This window comes from Mus musculus, chromosome 8 (genome assembly GCF_000001635.26).
Source record: "Mus musculus strain C57BL/6J chromosome 8, GRCm38.p6 C57BL/6J".
Lineage (NCBI taxonomy): Eukaryota > Metazoa > Chordata > Mammalia > Rodentia > Muridae > Mus > Mus musculus.
In genome coordinates, this window is record NC_000074.6 from 24,988,408 (window position 1) to 25,010,254 (window position 21,847).

The 21,847-nt window shown below is 42.7% G+C and overlaps 1 protein-coding gene across 3 annotated transcripts in view; it reads right to left on the bottom strand.

Annotated features, from left to right (window-relative positions):
- The window catches only part of Adam9 (a disintegrin and metallopeptidase domain 9 (meltrin gamma)), a 67,430-nt gene that overhangs the window by 38,797 nt on the left and 6,786 nt on the right, over positions 1-21,847 (bottom strand). For all 3 annotated transcript variants that reach the window (XM_006508986.4, NM_007404.2, NM_001270996.1), the window contains exons 2-11: positions 17,770-17,867; positions 16,372-16,430; positions 14,851-14,929; positions 9,336-9,412; positions 8,248-8,443; positions 6,703-6,768; positions 4,637-4,708; positions 3,667-3,836; positions 2,844-2,925; positions 1,860-1,993 (exon numbers count right to left, since the gene is read on the bottom strand). In XM_006508986.4, the coding sequence (XP_006509049.1) occupies positions 1,860-1,993; positions 2,844-2,925; positions 3,667-3,836; positions 4,637-4,708; positions 6,703-6,768; positions 8,248-8,443; positions 9,336-9,412; positions 14,851-14,929; positions 16,372-16,430; positions 17,770-17,867 (1,033 nt within the window). The remainder of the gene's footprint in view (positions 1-1,859; positions 1,994-2,843; positions 2,926-3,666; positions 3,837-4,636; positions 4,709-6,702; positions 6,769-8,247; positions 8,444-9,335; positions 9,413-14,850; positions 14,930-16,371; positions 16,431-17,769; positions 17,868-21,847) is intronic.

Genomic DNA, 21,847 nt, shown 5'->3' on the forward strand with positions numbered 1-21,847 from the left:
CCAAGAGCTACCTAACCGGACTTGGCTTTGGCAAGTGGAAAGAAAGCCTGCCTGGTACTATAAGCCTCTTCCACTGCTCATATACTGTTGCAAGGAGAGAAAACTGGTACAGGTACTACGGAAATCAGTCACTGGGGGAAGGGGCAAACACTGAAAATAGAAGTACTGCCACTTCATTCGCAACAGCAAGGACATGGCACCCCTGAACGTTCTGAACAGATCAAGAAAACAAGGTACACATAAACAACGAAATTCAGCGCTGAAGACGTCATACACTTTTGGTTGAGGGACACAGAGAAACCAAGCTGCAACTGGCCTAAAGCCTTCCTCCCAGTGGAAAACCTTCATAGTGGTGGAAGGTGCTCTGGGAGCTACAGGCAAACAGTCCCAAGGGTCTTCCTCAGGCCTGGGCTCTACACACTACAATCAGCCACCTGCCAGTCAAGATGTGTCCACCAGTACCACAGTGGCAGGTACGTTACAGGAGTCAGGTGTGAGGCTTACTGTCTTGCTGTAAAGAAAGGGATACATGCCTAACACTATAAACCTGGTCAAAGGCCACTTATGGGAAGGTTCTGAGGTCACAGGGCAAGTGGCTTCACACAGAGTTATGCTGCCCTCAATCTCGTCATACGACTCTTCTTTTTGTAGAAGGCAGCCCTGAATACAAAGTTATAATTGGTCAACGTGCTGAGAAAAGGTGATCATGATACACACCCTAACTGCAGCAATGTATCATCCCTACTCTTAGCCTGAGGCTGAAAAAACACAGTAGCCTCGAGGGAGGAAACAACGTGAGAGGCAGAGAGAGAGTACTGCGAAACACTGTCTTCCGGATATGACATGGCTATCGCTCTTACAAACTAAGAACAGCTGCATTACATGCACACACACACAGAGACAGTGAAAATTCCAGAAGGAAAATGGGAAGAACCCTCCAGGCCTACACCCCCCTAGCTCAGGAGCTACTGACATGCAATGGCTGCTGGGGGCCGGGGGATGGGCATTTTCTTCTAGGGTGCAGCAATCCGTAGGTGGCCCATGCTCCAGAGACTGGATGGCTCCACACCCATGCACAAACGGGCAGCACTAATGGATTCCATGTATTTTTTTAAGAGGAGGAGATAAGGGCATGAAGCTAGGAGAGAACTGTGCTGGCAGGGGTGCTTCAACACCAAGACGGTCTGGCTATATGCAAAGGACATGCTCAAGGTCCCAGCACTAGGAGGCAGATCCAGGAGAATGGCTACTGTAAGCAAGTGTTTATCAGGCAACTGTTCTGGGTGTCCTTCAGTCTCACCCAAACAGCACTGAACCCAGCAAGAAGCTTGTTGGTGTTCTCATATCCTTTTGGTCTGTTGACTGCATTGCAGAAGAGTGTAGTTAATAAATTGTACCTGTAAAGCTCTCTGGTATGACTAGAAATTTAAGAAGTGGATCTCTCACAGGTCTATTTCAGAGAACAACAAACAAGGTTTCCTATTTTGAAAACACAGACATCAGTACCCCAGACTTATGAAACACTGATCTGGGGCTGGAGAGGTGGGGGGCAGTTTGCAGCACTTGCTCTTCTTCCAGAGGACCCGGGTTCAGTCTCCAGCACCCACACTGCACAACTCACAGCTGCCTGAAACTCCAGCTCCAGGGTACCTGATGCCTTCCTCTGGTTTCCTGAGAACCTGCACACATGTAATATGCCCTACCCAGACAGACAGACAGACAGACAAAACAGTGTCTCTCTCTCTCTCTCTCTCTCTCTCTCTCTCTCTCTCTCTCTCTCTCTCTCACACACACACACACACACACACACACAGATCAACACAATCATACTAACAGACAGAAAAGGCTCCGTTACTCACGATGCTCCTGAATTCATGATACAGCTCTTTGCTCCACAGAAACACTCTCTCCCATCATCATGATTCATTCCAAGGTTATGCCCCAATTCATGAGCAACAATGGATGCAAATGTCTCCACAGTGATTTGCCCAAACTGTACAAACACAGGAAGGTGCAGTTAGACAGTGTTTTCTGTGTCAGATTTTTTCTTTTTTGTCAAAAGGCAATCTGTCTACTACAATGGCAACTCTATGTCGATCTGTGTCCAGTGCCAGCCCTACATGCACACACTCTGACAAGAATCCAGAGTGACTCATGTGCTGATAATCAGGCATCAACAGACCATTCCCTGTAGCTTATGACAAAGCAAACTGATTTCTTTAAAATGGAACCTGTTTTCTCATTCATAAAAAGATAGTATCCTGGTTAATTCCGTGGTCGTTCCAACACACCTCACTGAAGAACTGTTGGGAGTGCACATGTCTACGAGGCATTTCTTCCTTGGCAATGGATCTAAAAGGGCCAGCCTTGTACATGTCTATGAGGCATCCCTTGCTTGTCAGTGAATCTACAGGGCCAGCCTTGTACTGTGGGTAGTTCCAGGCATGGGGTCCTGGCTATGTAAGAAAGGTACCTGAGCATGAGCCAGAGTCAGCGCACATCAATCCTGTGGAGTTTCTGCTGCTCTGAGTCTGGGCCCTAACTTCCCTTAGTGATGGACCTGAAGTGTAAGCCATATAAATAAACCCTTTCCTCCTCTGAGCTGCTTTTGGTCATGGTGTTATCACAGCAACATAGAAGAAAACTAGAATAGATAATAACATGTAATAAATATTAAAAATTTGACCTAGTCTCTAGGGAAAAGAACACATATGCTACTATTACTGCGTCCTTGGAAATGTACAACTGCTGCTGTAAGGATCTGAAGGAGGAGCATTGAGTCAGTAGACGCTGTGGACTATCCTAATGCCTCTACCCAAAACTGTACTTAAAGAACAACATACCACATTGATCCCACCTGCGTGGCTCCTTGAACATACTGTTCCTACAAACGCCATTCCTGCAGTTCCACCAAAGCCTTTCTTCCTAAATGAAAATGTAAAGTTATAAGATGTAGTTGAGGAAAAAGAAACATATTAGTCCTGTTTCTACAGTAATCATAACCATATTGGCAAAACCTACAGAAAGTAGAAGAGAAATGACAAAAATAAATAACATTTTGAGAGCATGAGGTTAGCATTACAAACATAATCTTTAAATTTCTTTCATAAAAATGATGATGCCTTTGCATACACAAGCCATGTTTGGGTTGTTCCTTGGTGGTAGTGATCTTCTGGGTTAAAAGTATTCTTAAAATGTATTATATGTATTTATTCAACAACTGTTAATCAAGAAAAACAGCAACACAATAAATATTTTCACAAAGGATTACCTTCAAATTTGTAAAGAGAAAACAACTGTGCCCAGAATTTTATACCTAGCCAATCTGTCTAAAACAGATATAAAACACTAGGGGGACAAAACCCTCAGATGTGAGTTAGGATAATCAGAGCTCAAGGTGAGATGATCTTTAAATTCTATGCTAATTCTGTGAAAATGTCTTCAGCAAGAAATCAAATATTTTTCCTTTCATATAATCTTTCACAAAAAATAATTATAAAATATGCTGTAACAAGATGAGAAAAGGAAAAAGACCTGGGGTAAAGGCAGGGAGAAGTCAGACACACATGCATCTACCTCTAAAAGAATATAATAACACGGCAACTAAAGTAGCAGAAGTCATTGTTCTGGTCACTCCATTCATAGCATTTCCTTAAAGCCACTTACAAAACCAACTGTGCACTGTCGTGTCTCCAACGAGTTATAAGGAACTTTTCCCGCCACTGAACAAAGTTGCCCAGCACATCTCCAGCTCCTCCAATTATATTGATAGGATTTCTGTCTGTCCAAATTTCTAGTCCAACCAGCACAATTCGAATGTTTAACATGATGTACATCTGGGGAGGAAACAGAAATAAGATGAATACATGAATTATATTAAGAATGTGACACAAAATGGAGAGTTGGCTATGAGAGGCCTCAGGTGTAAGCTGGCCTTGAATTTTCTGTGTTGCTAAGGATGACCTTGAACCCATCAGTCACTAGAGTCCTGAGATTACAGATGTGTGTCACCACATCCAGTGAAGAAAAATACTTTAAATATTTATGAAGGAATATAGCCAATAAAATTAAAAACAGGATTCCCTCCCCCAGAATGAAAAATCTATCCTTCACCCATTAAGGACAGAGAACTAAGATTCAAACTCTGTCTTATTCCCACTGTAAAATCTGACAAACAGAGGAAGTTAAAAGCTTTGAGTAAATTGTATGACAAGGCTTTCCTTTTTCATAGTCTGTGTCTATGTCTCTGTCTCTCTATTTCTGTCTCTCTATATATCACACACACAGCAGCAGCAGCAGCAGAAGAGGAGGAAGAGGAGGAGGAGGAGGAGGAGGAGGAGGAGGAGGAGGAGGAGGAGGCGGGGTTCTTTAAAACACTAGTCCTTCAATTGAGGAAAGCGAAGGTGTATTCATAACTGTCAGTTCACCTTCCCCGACATACTCTGAAGATACAGTAGACCCTGACTGACATGAAATATCTTGTATCTCCTTTTATCTACATTTCTGATTTATTTTCAAACATTATTTGAACTTACAGAACTGACATTTATACATCTGACAGAGCTCAGAAATGACACATTTTGAATTCTGCTCTGAGACTGTGTGAAGGCCAGCACAGAAGAGAACTACTACTCACGCTATCCAGGTAGTTTGCTAAGCGAATCATCTCTTCTCTCACAGCAGTCTGGTTCCGTCCCATCATGTCGTACTGAAAAGACGAAGGAGGGAAAGCATGATCGCAAGCAACGACGCAGTAGAGCCGCCTACAATGCCTACACTGAAGAGCAAATCCCAAGGATTTCCTTGGAACCAAAAGAGCAGCATTTCAAATGAGCCGATCCCAATGTGGCAGTCTGAATGAGGAATGTCTCCCATAGTCTCGGGCATTGGAACACTTGGTCCCCAGGCACTGGGGCTGTCTGGGGAAGGAAGTGGAGACTTGCTGGAGGAGGTATGTCGCTGGAGGTGAGGTGATCTCTGTAAGTAAAATCCTCCCCCCATTTCCAGTTTGCTCTCTCTGCTTTGAGTTCCCAGTAGAGATGTGAGGTCTCGGCTCTGATCCAGCCACCATGCCTGCCACCTACTGCCATGCTGTCCCCACCATTATGGGTCTAACCCTCAGGAACCATAAGCCAAAATATACTCCTTCTGTAGGGTGCCTTAGCCTGGGTGCTTTGCCCCGAAACAGCAAGTAATTAACACACTAAGGGACACATTTAGTAACTTTAGAATAAATTTTCTTCTCAATGCTATTTTTACTGATTTTAATGCAAAGTATTTTCAAATTTTCACAAAGGTATAATCTTAAACAAAAAGCTTAGATAAAAGAATGAAAAACTAATAAATTTCCTACTCTCTTATCTCTTAGGCTAATGATATCAACAATAAACTATTTCTAGACCCTACTCGAAAGTAAGAATGAGAGATTAGTTCAGGCTCACTAGCTCAAAATTTGTATGAGGTTAGAAAAAGAGATATATAAAGAGAGAAATTTTACCATGTTAAACAAAATATTTTATGCAGCCTATATTTTTATATCTGGCTAAATTAGCATGTCTATTTTAATGTTATCTTAACCTACTTGCTAACAAAAACAAAAGTCTTACAGAGTTTGTGACGTCACTCCGTGACAATGTCTTAACAACAGAATCTGTGGCTGCATCTGTCCAGCAAGATCCTGCATTTAACAGAGCTTGATGAAAATGGGGCCACTTTTATTCTGAACCATTTCATATATGAATATAACCAGTCTATCTGGAGAGAATGATAGAGAAAAACACTTTAATCTCTATTTTTACCACTTGCCCAAGACATTCTACAGAACTTTGCAACCACAGCTGGAGCAGGTTCATGCTGGCTCTCCTTCCCTTGTTCTCCCTTCTACCATCGGGATCCTAACACACCCAGTGTATGTGTGCCTCTGACTAACCAGGGCTCTTATCAACCTACACACAGTAAGGGACTTTTAAAACCAGGAAAAACAATCTTCAAAATGTTCTCTATGGCTTACAAGAAAAGACCTGCCAATCAGAGTTCCTATAAATAGTTTTTTATACAAACATAAAAGGTAAAAGCTGCCCAGGACATTTTCAATTATCTATATGTTAAATTATTTAGGAGCCACATCAGAAACCGATGATCCTGTAGTAGCTGAAGATGCAGCATCTCTAAGTAAAGCAATAGCTTGGTCTTTAAGGACAAATATAGAGTGTGCTGTTGCTCTCCTGTCCCCTGGAAATACTAAGTGCTTCTAAAGCATGCTAGCTCCCCGGCCCCGCCTCTTAGGGTGAGGAAGATGTGCTCTGAAGAGCACAAAGCAAATCTACCTCAGGAGGCAGCTGCCAACTGTCCTGGTTTGCAGCCTCAGCCTGTTAAGTAATCTGAAAAGCCCTCAAGACCCTAAGTGGCTATGTGACAAACCCAGCATTAGACAGTCACCACAAAGAGCAGGGAGCTCTGTCCCCTTTAGGGTTACAGACAAAGCTAAGGGCCATGAATGCACACACATAATTCCAACACTAGGGAGACTGGGGCAGGAAGATTAGGAGCTCAAGACATAGCAAGACCCTGTAGACAAATTAATTGACTAATTAATTAATGCACAATTTTAGTCGAAATAACTATTGTGTTTGGTATTTCCTTCATAAGTTACTTCTCAACTGCTTTTTCATGCAAAAGAGAAAAGAAGTCAGCGGTTCCTACCCTTTCCTTGTCTACAACAATGAACAGCTCCACATAGCGGGTCTGTGGTAGAACAGCTCTTCTTCTCTGTTAAAACACAAGCACCATAAAGCAGAAATTGTTATGGGACCAGACATGTCCTGTATGAATAATGGTCAGACCTAAGAGCTAGGCATGTGATTTCACATCTATAAGCAGTATAGATTGTTTCACTTAGCATACCTCTGTCAATACAACAAAAAAGTGTTAGTCGCTATTTTAAAAGCTCTAAAGATAAAATGGGTTGTCTAAGTCTTCAAAGCAGCAGTATTGCTGGGTTGTTTTATTTTTAATTAAAATAAACATAAAATTAACATACACATAAAGATTTTAATGGAAATGTGACTACCATGATAATACAGAAAGAAAGACACCTCCTGAATCCTGAGAGGAAAAGGTGGAACAGGGTCGCCAGTATATAAACATGGCTTCCTTCCGACCTTTTACAGACATCCATACAAAGAGATTTAGCAAACACCTAAGAGCTTTCCAACTGTTGACGAGTTTGGGGAAGAAAAGGTGATGAAGTCATGTCATGGTCAAGTGTCAGCTGATTTAAAATACGCCTTATGCCAGCACCATGGGAAAGGCCTCTTAATCTCAAAACAAACAAACAAGCAAAATACCCTGCCGCATCCAGCATGTGGCATGTGGCACCATGTCACCCGTCGCCCGTAGCCCACAGTGAAGGAGAACCCTATAGCTGAGTTAAGCTGGCCCAGGGAACCCTAACAGGCCTACATCCCGAGCAGCCAGGGCACCTGTAGAGAAGCCTCCCGAACAGGGGCCTGAGTGTCCTTGAGGACACTGAGGTATCCGAGGTAATAATTATCTTCAATTCAATAGCTCCCTCCCTCCCTCCCTCTCTCTCTCCTTCCATCCCTCCCTTCCCTGTCTCTGACACTTTGTCTTTGTCTCCATATCTTTGTCTCCATCTCTCTTTCCCCACTCTCCCTCCCTCCCTCCCTCCTGTCCTCCCTTCTGGTCTACCCTAGAGCCTGAGGTATCGGAGTAAAACCTCCCCTGCTCCAAGCCAGAGTGTAATGACTACACAGAAACACCTAATAGGATTACTGCCTAAGATTTAAGCCCTTAAAATTCAGACTGCCCAGGCTGGGAGAGATGCCTCAACATGACTGCTCTTCCAGAGGCCAAGTTCAATTTCCAGCGACCACATGGTGGCTCCCAACCATCTGTAATGGGATCTGGTGTTCTCTTCTGGTGTGTCTGAAGACAGCTGCAGTGTGTGTGTATGTGTGTGTGTGTGTGTGTGTGTGTGTGTGTGTGTGTGTGTGTGTGTGTGTGTGTGTGTGTGTGTATGTATATTTATATATTTATATATATACAAATCTTTGTTTAAAAAAATTTCAGACTGCCCTCCTCTCAGTCACCAGAGCTACACATTGCTCATCTTTTCATACCCTGGTTCCAATCACCATGGATGGAGCTGGAGAAAGACAGCAATCACCGTTTTAGGGTGATTTCTTAAAAACAGCCTGAGCCCAGAAGAGTGCTATTGCTCCTTACGCGCAGCAGCTGAGTGACACTCGGATGCTCCTCCTCATCCCCCTGTGTGCCTTCCTTCTCTGTGTCCCTGTTAGAGACTCCACATCTCAGAGGCTCCTGGTGGATGCCATCCATGGGGTAAAATATGTGCTCAAAGTGTGAGCTGTTGTGCAGAGGTTCAATTCCAAAACTGGCATTCTCCAAATGCAGCAAGCCTCTAAACATTGGGTGACACAGACCAATGTTAAGGAAAAGGAAACAGAGAACAAGAATCAGACACTGAATGTAGGTCCTAGTTTCTAACACACAGAAGGAAGCTATAGGCCAGCGCAGAGTCCAGCAAACATAAATGTCAACTTTTGACCCTCCGCGTACTTAGCTCCGACAGGAGGCTACAGAGCAGCTGAGAGGGAAGCCTGGACCTGGCACTGCATCTGAGCCCAGAGTACGTTTTCTACAGAGACTCTCAGCAGGTCATTTATCCTCTGCCTCCGTGCACAATCTACCCAGAACTGTTCTCATTAAATTATTTAAGATGCATAAAATACTTAAGACTGCTGCCTGGCACATCATAACCACGTAGGAGTTGTTTCTTAAATGAAGACATGGGAGCCATCAAGTATAGCTGATCTGGGATGAAAAGTTGTATCTATTTGTTCAACAAGATGGTGCAATCAAGCAACCAGGATGGCTCCACAACAACAACAGTACTAGAACTTCAACTGGCATGGGATGGGACTTCTCTAACCCTTGTCTGCTTTTCTGAATATGACGATAGCAAGACTTTTTATGTCACTGTGAGAACTACATGAAATAATTCAGGAGAAAAATTTACAAACTGCTATAGAAATTTAAAATATATTTTGTTTCAAACAGCAAATTTTTTTTGTAGGTTCAAAAAAAATTAACTTCTCCCATTGGATATTATAATTGGTCAATTACTAGGTTTTCCTAAACAAATATCCCAAGAATATCTGAAGCATGGCTGGGAAGATCTTTAGTAACATCAAAGGAAAATCCAACTCTGTTAAACACCAAATGACTAAGCTTGGAACAGAGAGGAGATGCAAGGGCAGGGAGTCAGGGAGAGAAAATGGGAGAGTTCTTACCTGAGTCCAAAGCAGGCGCTCACAGCAACCGCGGAATTCTGCACTCCCTCCACATAGCCTCGATAGTGACAATGGCTCTAAATGAGAAACACACACGCTCTTCAAATATTGCTGTGCTCCTCAAAACCATCAAGACACTGCAATCCTGACTTTTGATAACCTACAAAACACCACCGAAGGCATGCTCCGGACTACCTGGAGATGATCTGCTATCACCTGAGTAAGTACACACCGGATGCCAGCGACAAACAGCTCTCCCCGTGACCTTTCAGCCCAGAAACAGCATAGTTAACATTTTAAGTCACAATTGGCTCAGGAAAAGTCAACAGACAGTGAGTGAGGACCGTGTTGAAGACTGAGAAGGATGCATTGAGAGTGAGCCGATCTGCAGAGGGGATGGCTGTCAGCATCAAGTAAGTTTCTCTCTTCTCCGAAAGGCACATTAGTTACACTAACATCTTATGTAGCTATCTTATAAGGACTAAGTGCCTTTACCCTTAATTTGGGGCAAGAAATTAACTAACTAAAATGCAAAAGTCAGTATCACTCCACAACTGAAAAACTCCTGAGCACAATGACATTTCTCCCACCTGTAAGACACCCAAAACACCGTATTAGAAAGTCATGGATAGGAATTCCCTACCCTACCAGACATGAAGATACACATCAGGCCCGGAGAGGAAACAGGATGGCACTGACATCTGGGCCAACAAGCAAGTCTGTCAACAGACCCAAGGACATATAGGGCTTTACCAACTAGCACGTAAGAGCACACTGGGCAAAGACACATTTTTAAAAATAGGTCCTGCTATTCGCTGAACAGACACGTGGAAAAGAGTACAATTCTATCATATAAGAACAAATTCCAGATGTATCAAAAATCAAAATGGGAAAACTGAAAGGATATGAATGTTCAAGAAAATGTGAATAAGTGTCTCGCTAACCTAGGTGGATGGATAGAGAGAAGACCTCCCTGCCTATCGCCCAAAACCTAAACGCACCATGCATGGCAGTAGAGCACTGTGATCCCTCAAGAGGCCGAGGCCGGAGGAGCTAGAGTTCCATCCAGGACTCTAAACATAAACATAAGGCCCTCAAACACACACACACACACACACACACACACACACACACACAACAAAAGAAAGACAAAGGCCAGAAAGAAATATTTGTAAATTACATTAACAAAGAGTTACTATCCTTACATATAAATATCTCTTAAATCAGCCATTCTCAGCCTGTGGGTCACCACCCCTTTGGGGCTCAAACAACCCTTTACTGGGGTCCTCCATCAGACATCCTGCATATCAGATATTTACATTACGATTCATACCAACAGCAAATTTACAATTATGAAGCAACAATGAAATAACTTCATGGTTGGAAAAGGGGTTCACCACAACATGAGGATCTGTATTAAAGGGTTGCAGCATTAGGAAGGCTGAGAGTCACTGTCTTAAATACTGAGTAGAAAATCCAACAAAGGACAGAAGGTCTACAAACGGCCTCACATGTATGGAGAGAAAGAATCCTTGAATCTACACCGATACACACAAGCGAACATGATCACATGACAACCCTCACAGTACCAGCAGATCTGAAGCAAATGTTAAACCCTGGAACTACATACAAAAACCTGAGAGTGGAGATTTACACAACTCTAAATTTCAAGGTAAAAATAGGACCTTTTTCAGTAGTGACTTTCCAGAGGAAAAACCCAGAAGCCAAAGCCTAACCCAGTTACTGACCCCTGTTAACAATTACGCAGCAGGACTCTGGGTGGAATATGTCACCCATACGACACACTGAATAGGAGCAGAGCTGGCCAGTCCTAACAGGTGACCCTGCAATCTACCCAGTCGATGACATTTGCTTAACAACTTGACTTAATAAAGCATTTCCACAGCATTCAATTTAGCCCTGCTGCAGTTACCTTATCTATGTGGCCAGGTCTGCCAAGAAAGACCCAATACCTTCACTTTTACTAACATTTCATTACCCAGAGAAGATGCATGGGATGAAAACCTGCAGTCTGTCAACACATTTAGGCAGACTTCTGTCGTTCCATACCCTGCTCTCTATTCAGTCCACAGAGGAACTGTAACAAACCACCGTCTGTCCTAAGGCCAAGTGGACTTTGTCCCAGGTCGCAGCGTGTCCTCCAAGCCTGTATGATTCTCCTACACGTTAGTTAGGAGATGCCATGTTGCCATGTTGCTCCCCAATGTGAGTCTTGAAAGCATGTTAGGCTAGCTGTGTAGGCTAGCTGTGGCCACACTGATTTTCTAACAGTCTGCCGTCCTTCTCCTTTTGTGTGTTAATAAATCTGCATCTGTTTAATAATCTGTCAGATCATTCCAGCAAACGTCCAGAGAACGGAGAGAAATTCTCCCGTCCCCAGCATTACTTCTCAAAAACACTACAAGTCATGTTTGTGTTTACAAAAGTGGCAGTCAGACTACAAGGCTACCGTAATGAAATGCCTGGTGTGTGCCGTGTCGAAGCACACAACTGGAAACGCGCAAGCACAGCAAAGCAAACCGACCACAGACCATGCCACACTACCCAGGGCCCAGGGAGCCTTGGGCAATCTGTTGTCAGAGGAGTTAGAGCATCCATGCATAAGAGCTAGCTGTGAGCTTTTCTAGGGAGTCCCAAGCCAATTCTTATTATTATTATTAAAAAATGGCCTTGTGAGAATCAGAAAACAGCTTTATGAATTGTTTCAATCTTAGGAAGTAGAATCCTAGAGGAAAACATTTAAAGTTTATGAATGTATATGCTAATTAACAACATACTGCAGGCAGTGGTATGGTATTATAAGGGACAATCTAGCTACATGCAAAGAAATGGGAGCATCAAAGTTTTCCTTTGTATTCCAAACCTACAGACACTCTTTCATTTACCTGAACAATGTTCAATAACCAAGAAATAACTGAAATACCTCATATTCATACCTGATGTTTTTAAACATCTACCAAAATACTACCATTCTATAAAAGTCAAATTATTGGAGTTTCTACACAGTTGAAATCTATTTTTGCAATTTTAAGCAGATAGTACCTCAGTAATGAATAATAGTTATATTTATTTATAAATTGCCAGACTGTCTCTTGTAAACACTCAAGCATTAATTTATTAAAGTTTCTTAGAAACTCCGAGAAGTTATAACTGCTAATTCCAGGTTAGAGAGAAGATGTCGATGCCGAAGTACAAACAGGTTGATACAACTTCACCAGACAATGAACCAGAGCCAGAATTCAAGCCTAACAGTGTCTGTATGGAGAGAAGAAGACTCTAAGAAGGAACAATAACGCTCAACATCAACTGTGGTCTGTGGCTTCTCACATAGACATCTCTGGATGGTTGAAAGAATAGATTCTCTTCTATCTGGTATATACTACAATGTAAATTTAATCTCTTCCATGAGCTTTTTATTAAACAATGCTCATATACTAAGATAAAGGAACAGATAGCGGACTAGAAATAGACAGGGTAAAGTCAGCACTTCCTTTATGTTTTTTGTGTAGTGCAAACTAAAGAACTTGCATCCTGTTCATTTGAAGAATTCTCCTGACACACATGATTCCATCTAGCAAGGCAGTACAAAGTTCAAGTGAAATAATACAGTCGATGGGAATGAAGACTTCTCATAAAAACTACTGCGAAAAAAAAATCTGTAATGTGTAAGTGCCAAGGGGATTATAAAACACTCCTCCTCCTGAGCAAAGCTAGAAATGTTTATGCTCCAAGAAAAGACACCGCAAGGCCAAGTTCACCTGCCAATCGGAGACTCCAGCCCAGCTCTAACCCTGGGCACTGTGTTCCCTGATACAGAGAGGACCACACTTCTTCAGGAATGTCAGCAAAAACATCAGAACATCAGAATACATAACAACAAACAAATGTGATTTTGCTGGACGTGAATAACAAAAGGAAGGTGTGCTTTTAAATACTAATATTTTATCAGAACAGTAAAACCTTCAATCTTCAAAAAACATCACCACCACCAACTACACCACCACCCAACTACATCACCACCCAACTACACCACCACCCAACTACATGACCACCCAACTACATCACCACCCAACTACATCACCACCCAACTACATCACCACCCAACTACATCACCACCCAACTACATCACCACCAACTACATCACCACCAACTACATCACCACCAACTACATCACCACCCAACTACATCACCACCCAACTACATCACCACCAACTACATCACCACCCAACTACATCACCACCAACTACATCACCACCCAACTACATCACCACCAACTACATCACCACCCAACTACATCACCACCAACTACATCACCACCCAACTACATCACCACCCAACTACATCACCACCCAACTACATCACCACCCAACTACATCACCACCCAACTACATCACCACCCAACTACATCACCACCAACTACATCACCACCCAACTACATCACCACCCAACTACATCACCACCCAACTACATCACCACCCAACTACATCACCACCCAACTACATCACCACCCCACCACACCACCCAACTACATCACCACCCAACTACATCACCACCCAACTACACCACCACCCAACTACATGACCACCCAACTACATCACCACCCAACTACATCACCACCCAACTACATCACCACCCAACTACACCACCACCCAACTACATCACCACCCAACTACATCACCACCCAACTACATCACCACCCAACTACACCCAACTACATCACCACCCAACTACATCACCACCCAACTACATCACCACCCAACTACATCACCACCCAACTACATCACCACCCAACTACACCACCACCCAACTACATGACCACCCAACTACATCACCACCCAACTACATCACCACCCAACTACATCACCACCCAACTACATCACCACCCAACTACATCACCACCCAACTACATCACCACCAACTACATCACCACCCAACTACATCACCACCCAACTACATCACCACCCAACTACATCACCACCCAACTACATCACCACCAACTACATGACCACCCAACTACATCACCACCCAACTACATCACCACCCAACTACATCACCACCCAACTACATCACCACCCAACTACATCACCACCCAACTACATCACCACCCAACTACATCACCACCCAACTACATCACCACCCCACCACACCACCCAACTACATCACCACCCAACTACATCACCACCCAACTACATCACCACCCAACTACATCACCACCCAACTACATCACCACCCAACTACATCACCACCCCACCACACCACCCAACTACATGACCACCCAACTACATCACCACCCCACCACACCACCCCATCTTTTAAATACAAATCCTAACTACTAAGTGCAGGAGAGCTACCCAGTAAAGCTCAGCCTCCTCCAGAGGCATCCTGTAAGGATATGGAAGGTGTCCAATGGGGCGAGCAACAGGGCATCTGAGAAGAACACACTTTATATAGGTTCGCTTTAAATTCTCAAAGTATCAAGAAGAAAATAAATTACCTGTACGTTGGGATGGTCAGAGAGTAGGGAGCCTTCCTTGTCGTAGGTGTAAACTACAAAATCATTAGGTAAAAGGTCTCTGGAAGAGGAATAAAACAAACCATTTAAATGTACCAAGTATCGACAGCCTAGGGCACAGCTCATAAGAAGTTATTCCCAGAAGAGAGGAGCAGAAATAAGTCTTAAAAAGCTTTTTATACGATCCTTTTTTTTTTTAAAGAAAGAGTTACTATAAAACTAAAAGCTAATCAACACACTCAAGCCTGAACCGCAGCCGACTGATGTAAAGATGCAACTTGCTTTCTTGGCACAAAATGTCCACTGGTAACAACAGTATTCTTAACTTTTTCTGCTATAAATCACGAGAAAATAACAAATCAGGCTGCTTGACACTGTCATATTTGTATAAGAAAAATAAGTATTTTCTATTCTTTCCTACCGAGTACTATGTAAATACGAAATACTCACTGCTTTAACCGACTTATGAAGACAAATGGCTGCTGTCAATTGCTAAAGGAAACGTTTCCCCCTCATGCCAAGGGAACAGTTGTGTAACCAGGGCCAAGCAAGGTTCTTCCACACTGTTCACAGTAGCTCGGAGGTGATCTCCAAGCTTGTGGAAATCCAGGGGTTCAGGGTGCACTGTGCTTGATAAAGTTCCAAAGAGTCAGAGGATACCCAAAACCAACTGTCTGTGCTGTTCAGAGATGGACAGACTGATAGCTTCCCCCAGGCCCACTGCTCACTCTGACTGACTTTAGCTACATGACCACTATAGTGAAACCCTTGGTGAAATTCTCTCTGGTCCCCTGAATACAGGAAGCCTTGTGGTAGCAAATCCCTTGTGGCCAAGAAAAGACCCTGGAATGCTTGAACCTCTGACTCCTGAGTTTTCTTTGCCCCTGTGTGCTGTGTCTCTGTGATGTCCTTTGGGAACAGTATTCAGAAGAGCTTATGGAATTGAGTCTTTCCAGAAGCTGACCCCATTGGGGCACTGGCAGCTATAACAGACACACAAACACACACACACACCACACTCTCACATATGCATACCCTTCATACACACTCACATACACACACACACCCTACCCCTTTACACACTCACATACACACACACATACCCTTCACACACACACTCTCATACACACATACATACACATCCTTCATATACACACACATACATACACATCCTTCACACACACACACATACACACCCTTCACACATACACACACACAGATGCACACGCGCACTCACTCCTACATACTTCACTCTCCCTAAAGGTGAACCTGAAAAGAATTAAGCTCCTGCACATTTCTACAGAAGTTGCAGCCTGCCGGCCCCAGCATAAACCCTCCTGGACTTCAGCTGCAGGCCTACCACTGTGCAGCAGGGTCAGCAAAAACTGAATCTGCTGATGCCAGAGCTCAGGCTCTGCTAAGCAACATCTAACTAGAAAAGAAATCAATATACTGTTGAGGGGAAAACATAATTAAAAGGGCAAAGTAAATGAACTTTCTTACGTGTTTCTTTCCAAGTGAATAATATGCTGTTTTCCTTGGGCCTGGATGACGTAAGAGATCTAAATGCACAGAGAAGGGGGAAAAAAGCAATAATAAAACACAACCTTGTAACTTACTCTTCAACCTATCATGCAAGGCAGGAAAGTTGATCCTAAATTAACACAACTTGGCACTGACTACAACTGTTTATACACTGTATTCTTACATAACAGATATTCTATCCATCTCTGGCCTTTAATATCTGATCATGGATACTGGCCTATATGTGTGTCTACTCTTTTTTAATTTGTTTTAGATCTAGTTATTTTATCTTGTGTGGGTTTCTGCAAACACCACAGCCAACAGAATGTCAGTCTTCAAGAGGCAAGAAGGCAGTCTGGTTCAACACGACTGAGGAGCAGGTCCTGGCTCAAACTTGCAGTTTGACACCTGGTAGTTTATTTCAGGCATATTTAAGGACAGCACGGTTTGGGGAAAGGTTTCCTGGTGATGATTAACTCAATCACACACACACACAATAAAGCTTAAGACATGACTACCTGGAAATTCTTTGTAAAGTAACATGTGACATCTTTCACGAAGATGGGTTCTATAGATAGGCTACATGTGTTATCTTAAGGGCCTATGGGAGGACCTGGTATGGTGTCTGTCATACACAGAGAAAGGTCACGAGGGAGGCCAGTAACCACCTGCACCCCCAGCCTATGTCTAACATTCCTGGTCTCCCCGCTGCTTATCTATGAGCACAGGGGTCTCTGTGCCTCCTACGCTAGTTTACAAATATGAGCACTTTGCCAGTCTGTATGCGTACCACACATGCATCAGGTGCCCTTGGAGTTCAGAAGAGGTCATGTTCAAGGGCTTGGTTCCAAGCACACTCTTGAGAGGTACAATGGGCCCACATGTACACAGCTACAACATGGTTAACAACAGAATCAACTTCCTCCAATAAGGAAACAGCACCCGATTTCCTTATAGTTAAACCATTTATGTTGTAATGTTTTAAACCAGCATATAAGGTATTTGCTATTAAAACTCAATTTTGAGTAAATATTCCCAAGCATTACCATGCTATACTTGAATATTCTATCAGGAATTAAGTAAAGGGTATTCTCATTGTCAGAGTGAAGTGGCAGCCAGAGTCCCAACTCAACTACAGAGTTCCACTCCCTTCATTCTGTTGTGTTTGAGTGTTTTGTACTTTAAAATCAGAGATACTGAAGCTTACTCTGTCATTTCTTATTAGAATAATGTCCGCTGGACACCAATGCCATAAGGTGACGCATATAGTAATTACTCCCCACACTGACCACTGTGCAAGTACCACCTTTCATTAAGAAAAGCAACTGCAACTGCAACTTGAGTATATTCGTTCATAGTTCTCAAGAGATGACTTACCTGCTGTGAACTGGGCCCCAGAGCTTCCCTTCTTTCTCTAGTTAATCTCCAAGGAGTAATAATTTCATAAGAAGAAAGATGGACAGTCTGTTCCAAGTCTGCAGCAAAAAGAACAACAATAAAGCAGAGTGAGCCTCCACAGTATCAAAATACTGGAAATAAAAACAGTGTTCAGATGGGAGCAATGGACATGGAATGGACACTTTAACAATCCCAGCACTTGGGAGGCAGTGGCAGGAGGCTCTTTGTGAGTTCCAGGTCAGCCTGGTCTACACAGTGACTTCCAGGATGGTTAGAGCTACATAATGAGACCCCCACCTTCAAACAAACAAACAAACAAACAAAACCTAATATTTAAATGACTGAAAAACCTACCTAATACTCATGTGATTTTTTTTATTTTCACATTTGTTATTATTATCCTATTTTACAAGAGTGTTTTGTCTGCATATATGTCTGTTTACTACCATGTGCATGCATGGTACCCACAGAGGTCACAGAGGTCAGAGGAGAATGTCAGATCTACTGGAAGTGGAGCTACAGACAGTTGTGAACCACCATATGGATGTTGGGAACTGAATCTGGGTCCTTTGGAAGAGCAGCCAGTGCTCTTAGCCGATGAGCTATCTCTTTAGCCCCTCGAATGATGTTCATATATAATCCTCAGTAAAGATAAGGGTGAAAATACTGAAAGATGCCAATTTGAACAGTGTGTGTGTATGTGTGTGTGTGTATATGTGTGAGTGTGTGTTTAATATTTCAAACATTTTATATCTGTATACTCTAGCCCTTTTTCTCAAAACAAATCTTTTTGTATTAAACTCTTAAGCACAAACAAAAGAACATGAGATTGGGGCTAGAGAGATGGCTCAGTGGTTAAGAGCACTGGATGTTCTTCCAAAGGTCCTGAGTTCAATTCCCAGCAACTACATGGTGGTTCATAGCCATCTATAATGGAATCCAATGCCCTCTTCTGGTGTGACTGAAGACAACTCACATACACTGACTATAAATATATATATTACATGGACCCTCTCTCCCTCCTTTCTATGCACCTTGAATGACACCCTAAGAGCTGGACAGAGTTGATAAGAAGGGTAGGATGCTTTTAATATCTAATGGGTCAACTCTAGTATATACTAACAAGTACCAACTATCTCATCTGGAATGACTATACCACGAGTCCATCACAAGGGCTTTTGCACAAAAACTACTGTTAAGAACTCCAGTCATGCACCCTGAGAATCTAAAGTTATCTGTAAAACCAGGGGCCAGACCTGATAGTCCAAGTTAATCTCAGTCAGCACTTGGGAGGTAGATAGACACAGGTGGATTTCTCTGAGTTCAGGGCCAGCCAGGGATACATAGTAACACATAACAAGCCCTATCTTTAAAAAAAAAACAAAAAAAAAAAAAACAAAAAAAAACAAAAAGCAAAAAAACTACCACCAGGAACAATGCTGTAGTAGGATATAGTCTCTCAGAGCCCAACACAAAATAGCTTTCTCTTTCAGTATCATTACAAAGGGCATAACAATTCTTTTCTGTTGCTGTCTTTATTGTTTGTTGCTTTTGAGACAAGATCTCACTAGTTATTCAAGATGACCTTGAACTCATGACCTCCTGCCCTCAGTGGGCCAAGTGTTGAGATTACAGGAGCTCACCACCACACCCACAGTAAAACATTCTTTCAGTGAAGTCTAATGCAGTAGATGGTCACTGGTCATCATCTACGGACCTTCAGAGCTCAGAGAAGGTCACCATCTATGGACTTTCAGAGCTCAGTGCTGAGGGAGGAGCACAGACACATCTACTTAAGCACAAAAAAAAGGAAGTTGGGGATTTCATAAATTATAAAATTAGCACCAAATGCAATGCATGGGCCTGTTTGAATTCCTGCTAACATCAATGACCTGATGAATAACTCAGAGATAATCTGTGAAATTCAGACACTGAGCAAACTTCTGACGAGCTTGGATAATAATAATAATAATTATTATTATTATTATTATTATTACTGTGTGTAAGATTTTGTAACTTCATGATTCATGCTGACTATTCAATGATAAAATGTCTAGATATATTAAGATTATACAGTGACTGAGAAAAGATATACACATAAAACAAGATTAAACCTGGACAATGAAGATACAGGAGTTTATTACTTTTTTCTATTCTTGTTTATGCTTAAAAACTTCGATAATGATATAGTTAATTGGCTACCTACAGGGCAGGGATGACAAAAAGACTAAAACTTTTTCTGCATACAACTCTAATTACAAAATACTGTACTAGGGTTGGCAAGATGGTTCGGCTGGTAAAAGACTTGCTGCCCAACCTGACCACCTGAGTTGACTCCTGGGACCCACATGGTAGAAGACGAGAAATGACTTTCAAAAGTTATATTCTGACCTCCCCTGAGCACACACAAATTAGTGTAATACTATTTACATATTGCAAGCTGAGACTCTAAAATATGCTAAACATATAAATAGCATGATCCAATGAACCAATCTGTTCAATATATGTCCCACGTTAAGCAGAACCAGGAAGCAGTAAGAAGTCTATTTCCTACAGTATCTAAGTTGTTTTGAGCTGTATGTTGCTTCCATTGTATTACCTTTTAAGTTAAAAAAGCAGTAAGTGTTCCTTTTGTAAAACTCACGATTCCCTTCTCAAGCACTGTACCTGATTATCTAGCACCTCTGACTTTGTTTTCCAGATGCTCGGCATCAACCGTGGAGTTGCACGACATGCCAAGCAAAGGCTCTATCAATGAGCGGCCTTCACTACCTCACCTCTGACACACCCCTGTCCTCTCACGCCACCGTCTTTCACTCACTTAACTACCCATGCCCCTCAGCTTTCTCACATAGCTTGATAAAGTACTGCGCTAACTTTTCTAAGTTGACTCTGTATAAAAAACTCTAGCCCAGGATTTCAAAGACACCGACAGGAAAATATAATAACATATAATATATACTAACAGTTTTGCATCAATCTCCTATCCATACCACTCATACCATAATCAACTACCATCCAGATATTTTGTCAATGGAGAACCATGTCAGAAAATAGAAAATAAAAAAATAAAACCTTTTGAAACACAATTTACTAGGCAGAACCCCCCATCATCCTAAGTTAGCTGGGGCTTGAGGCTCTTTCTTCACCTGAAATAAGCCTTTCAATGACTTCCAGTCCTCTCTAAAACACAGGTTTAGACAGTACCCTTAAACACCTCCTACTCTGTGGCAACCGGTCCCACTGCGAGCCATCACTCTGGGATTGTGGCAAGATACACACAGTACTGTTGTGGGGCAAGTCCTGTGTGATCAAAAGTTAGAAAATCCCAGAAAAATGTGACAAGAAGTGAGGGGACAGGAAGGTGGGGTGGATATGGGAGGGTTTGGGGGAGAATATGCTAAACTTTTTAAAGCAAACTAGGATGAAGCCAGGTGTGGTAGGACACACCTGTAATCCTAGCGGGGGGGGGGGGGGGGGGATATACAGTAAGAGCACAAGTTCAATACCAGCCTCAGCCAAAAGGCAGTTTGAAGGCTGCCTGAGCTAATGCCCGAGCTTAAAGGGGGAGGGGAGCACACTTTTCTCCAACTTCCTGATGTGACTCATTATTTCAAAGAAGTTTAAGTAATTCACCAGAGACAAGAACAAATATGCTGACAGGATCTCTGTCACAGGAGAGAGGGGCTAAGCCACAGGCAAGAAAATGAAAATATTTTCATTGCTAGTGAACTCAGAGGGGGAAAAAAATGGAACACTTCAAAAGGACAAAATGTAAGGTTCTAATGGGCAGTCAGATAGTTCAAGAGCTGTCTGGCTAAAGCAGGTCACGTGACTGCATACAGCCTGGCCTCCCAAGTGTTCTGTCTTCTAGGGACTCTAGGCAGCCTTTTACCGGGATGGCTACAGGGATGATAAAAGCTGGATACAAGAACAGAGGGTAGGCCCGGCATAGTGCACACCTCTAGTCCCAGAACTGGGAGGCAGAGGCAGGTAGAGTTCTGTCAGTTCAAGGCCAGCCTGGTCTACACAGAGAGTTCTAGGACAGCCAGGGCTC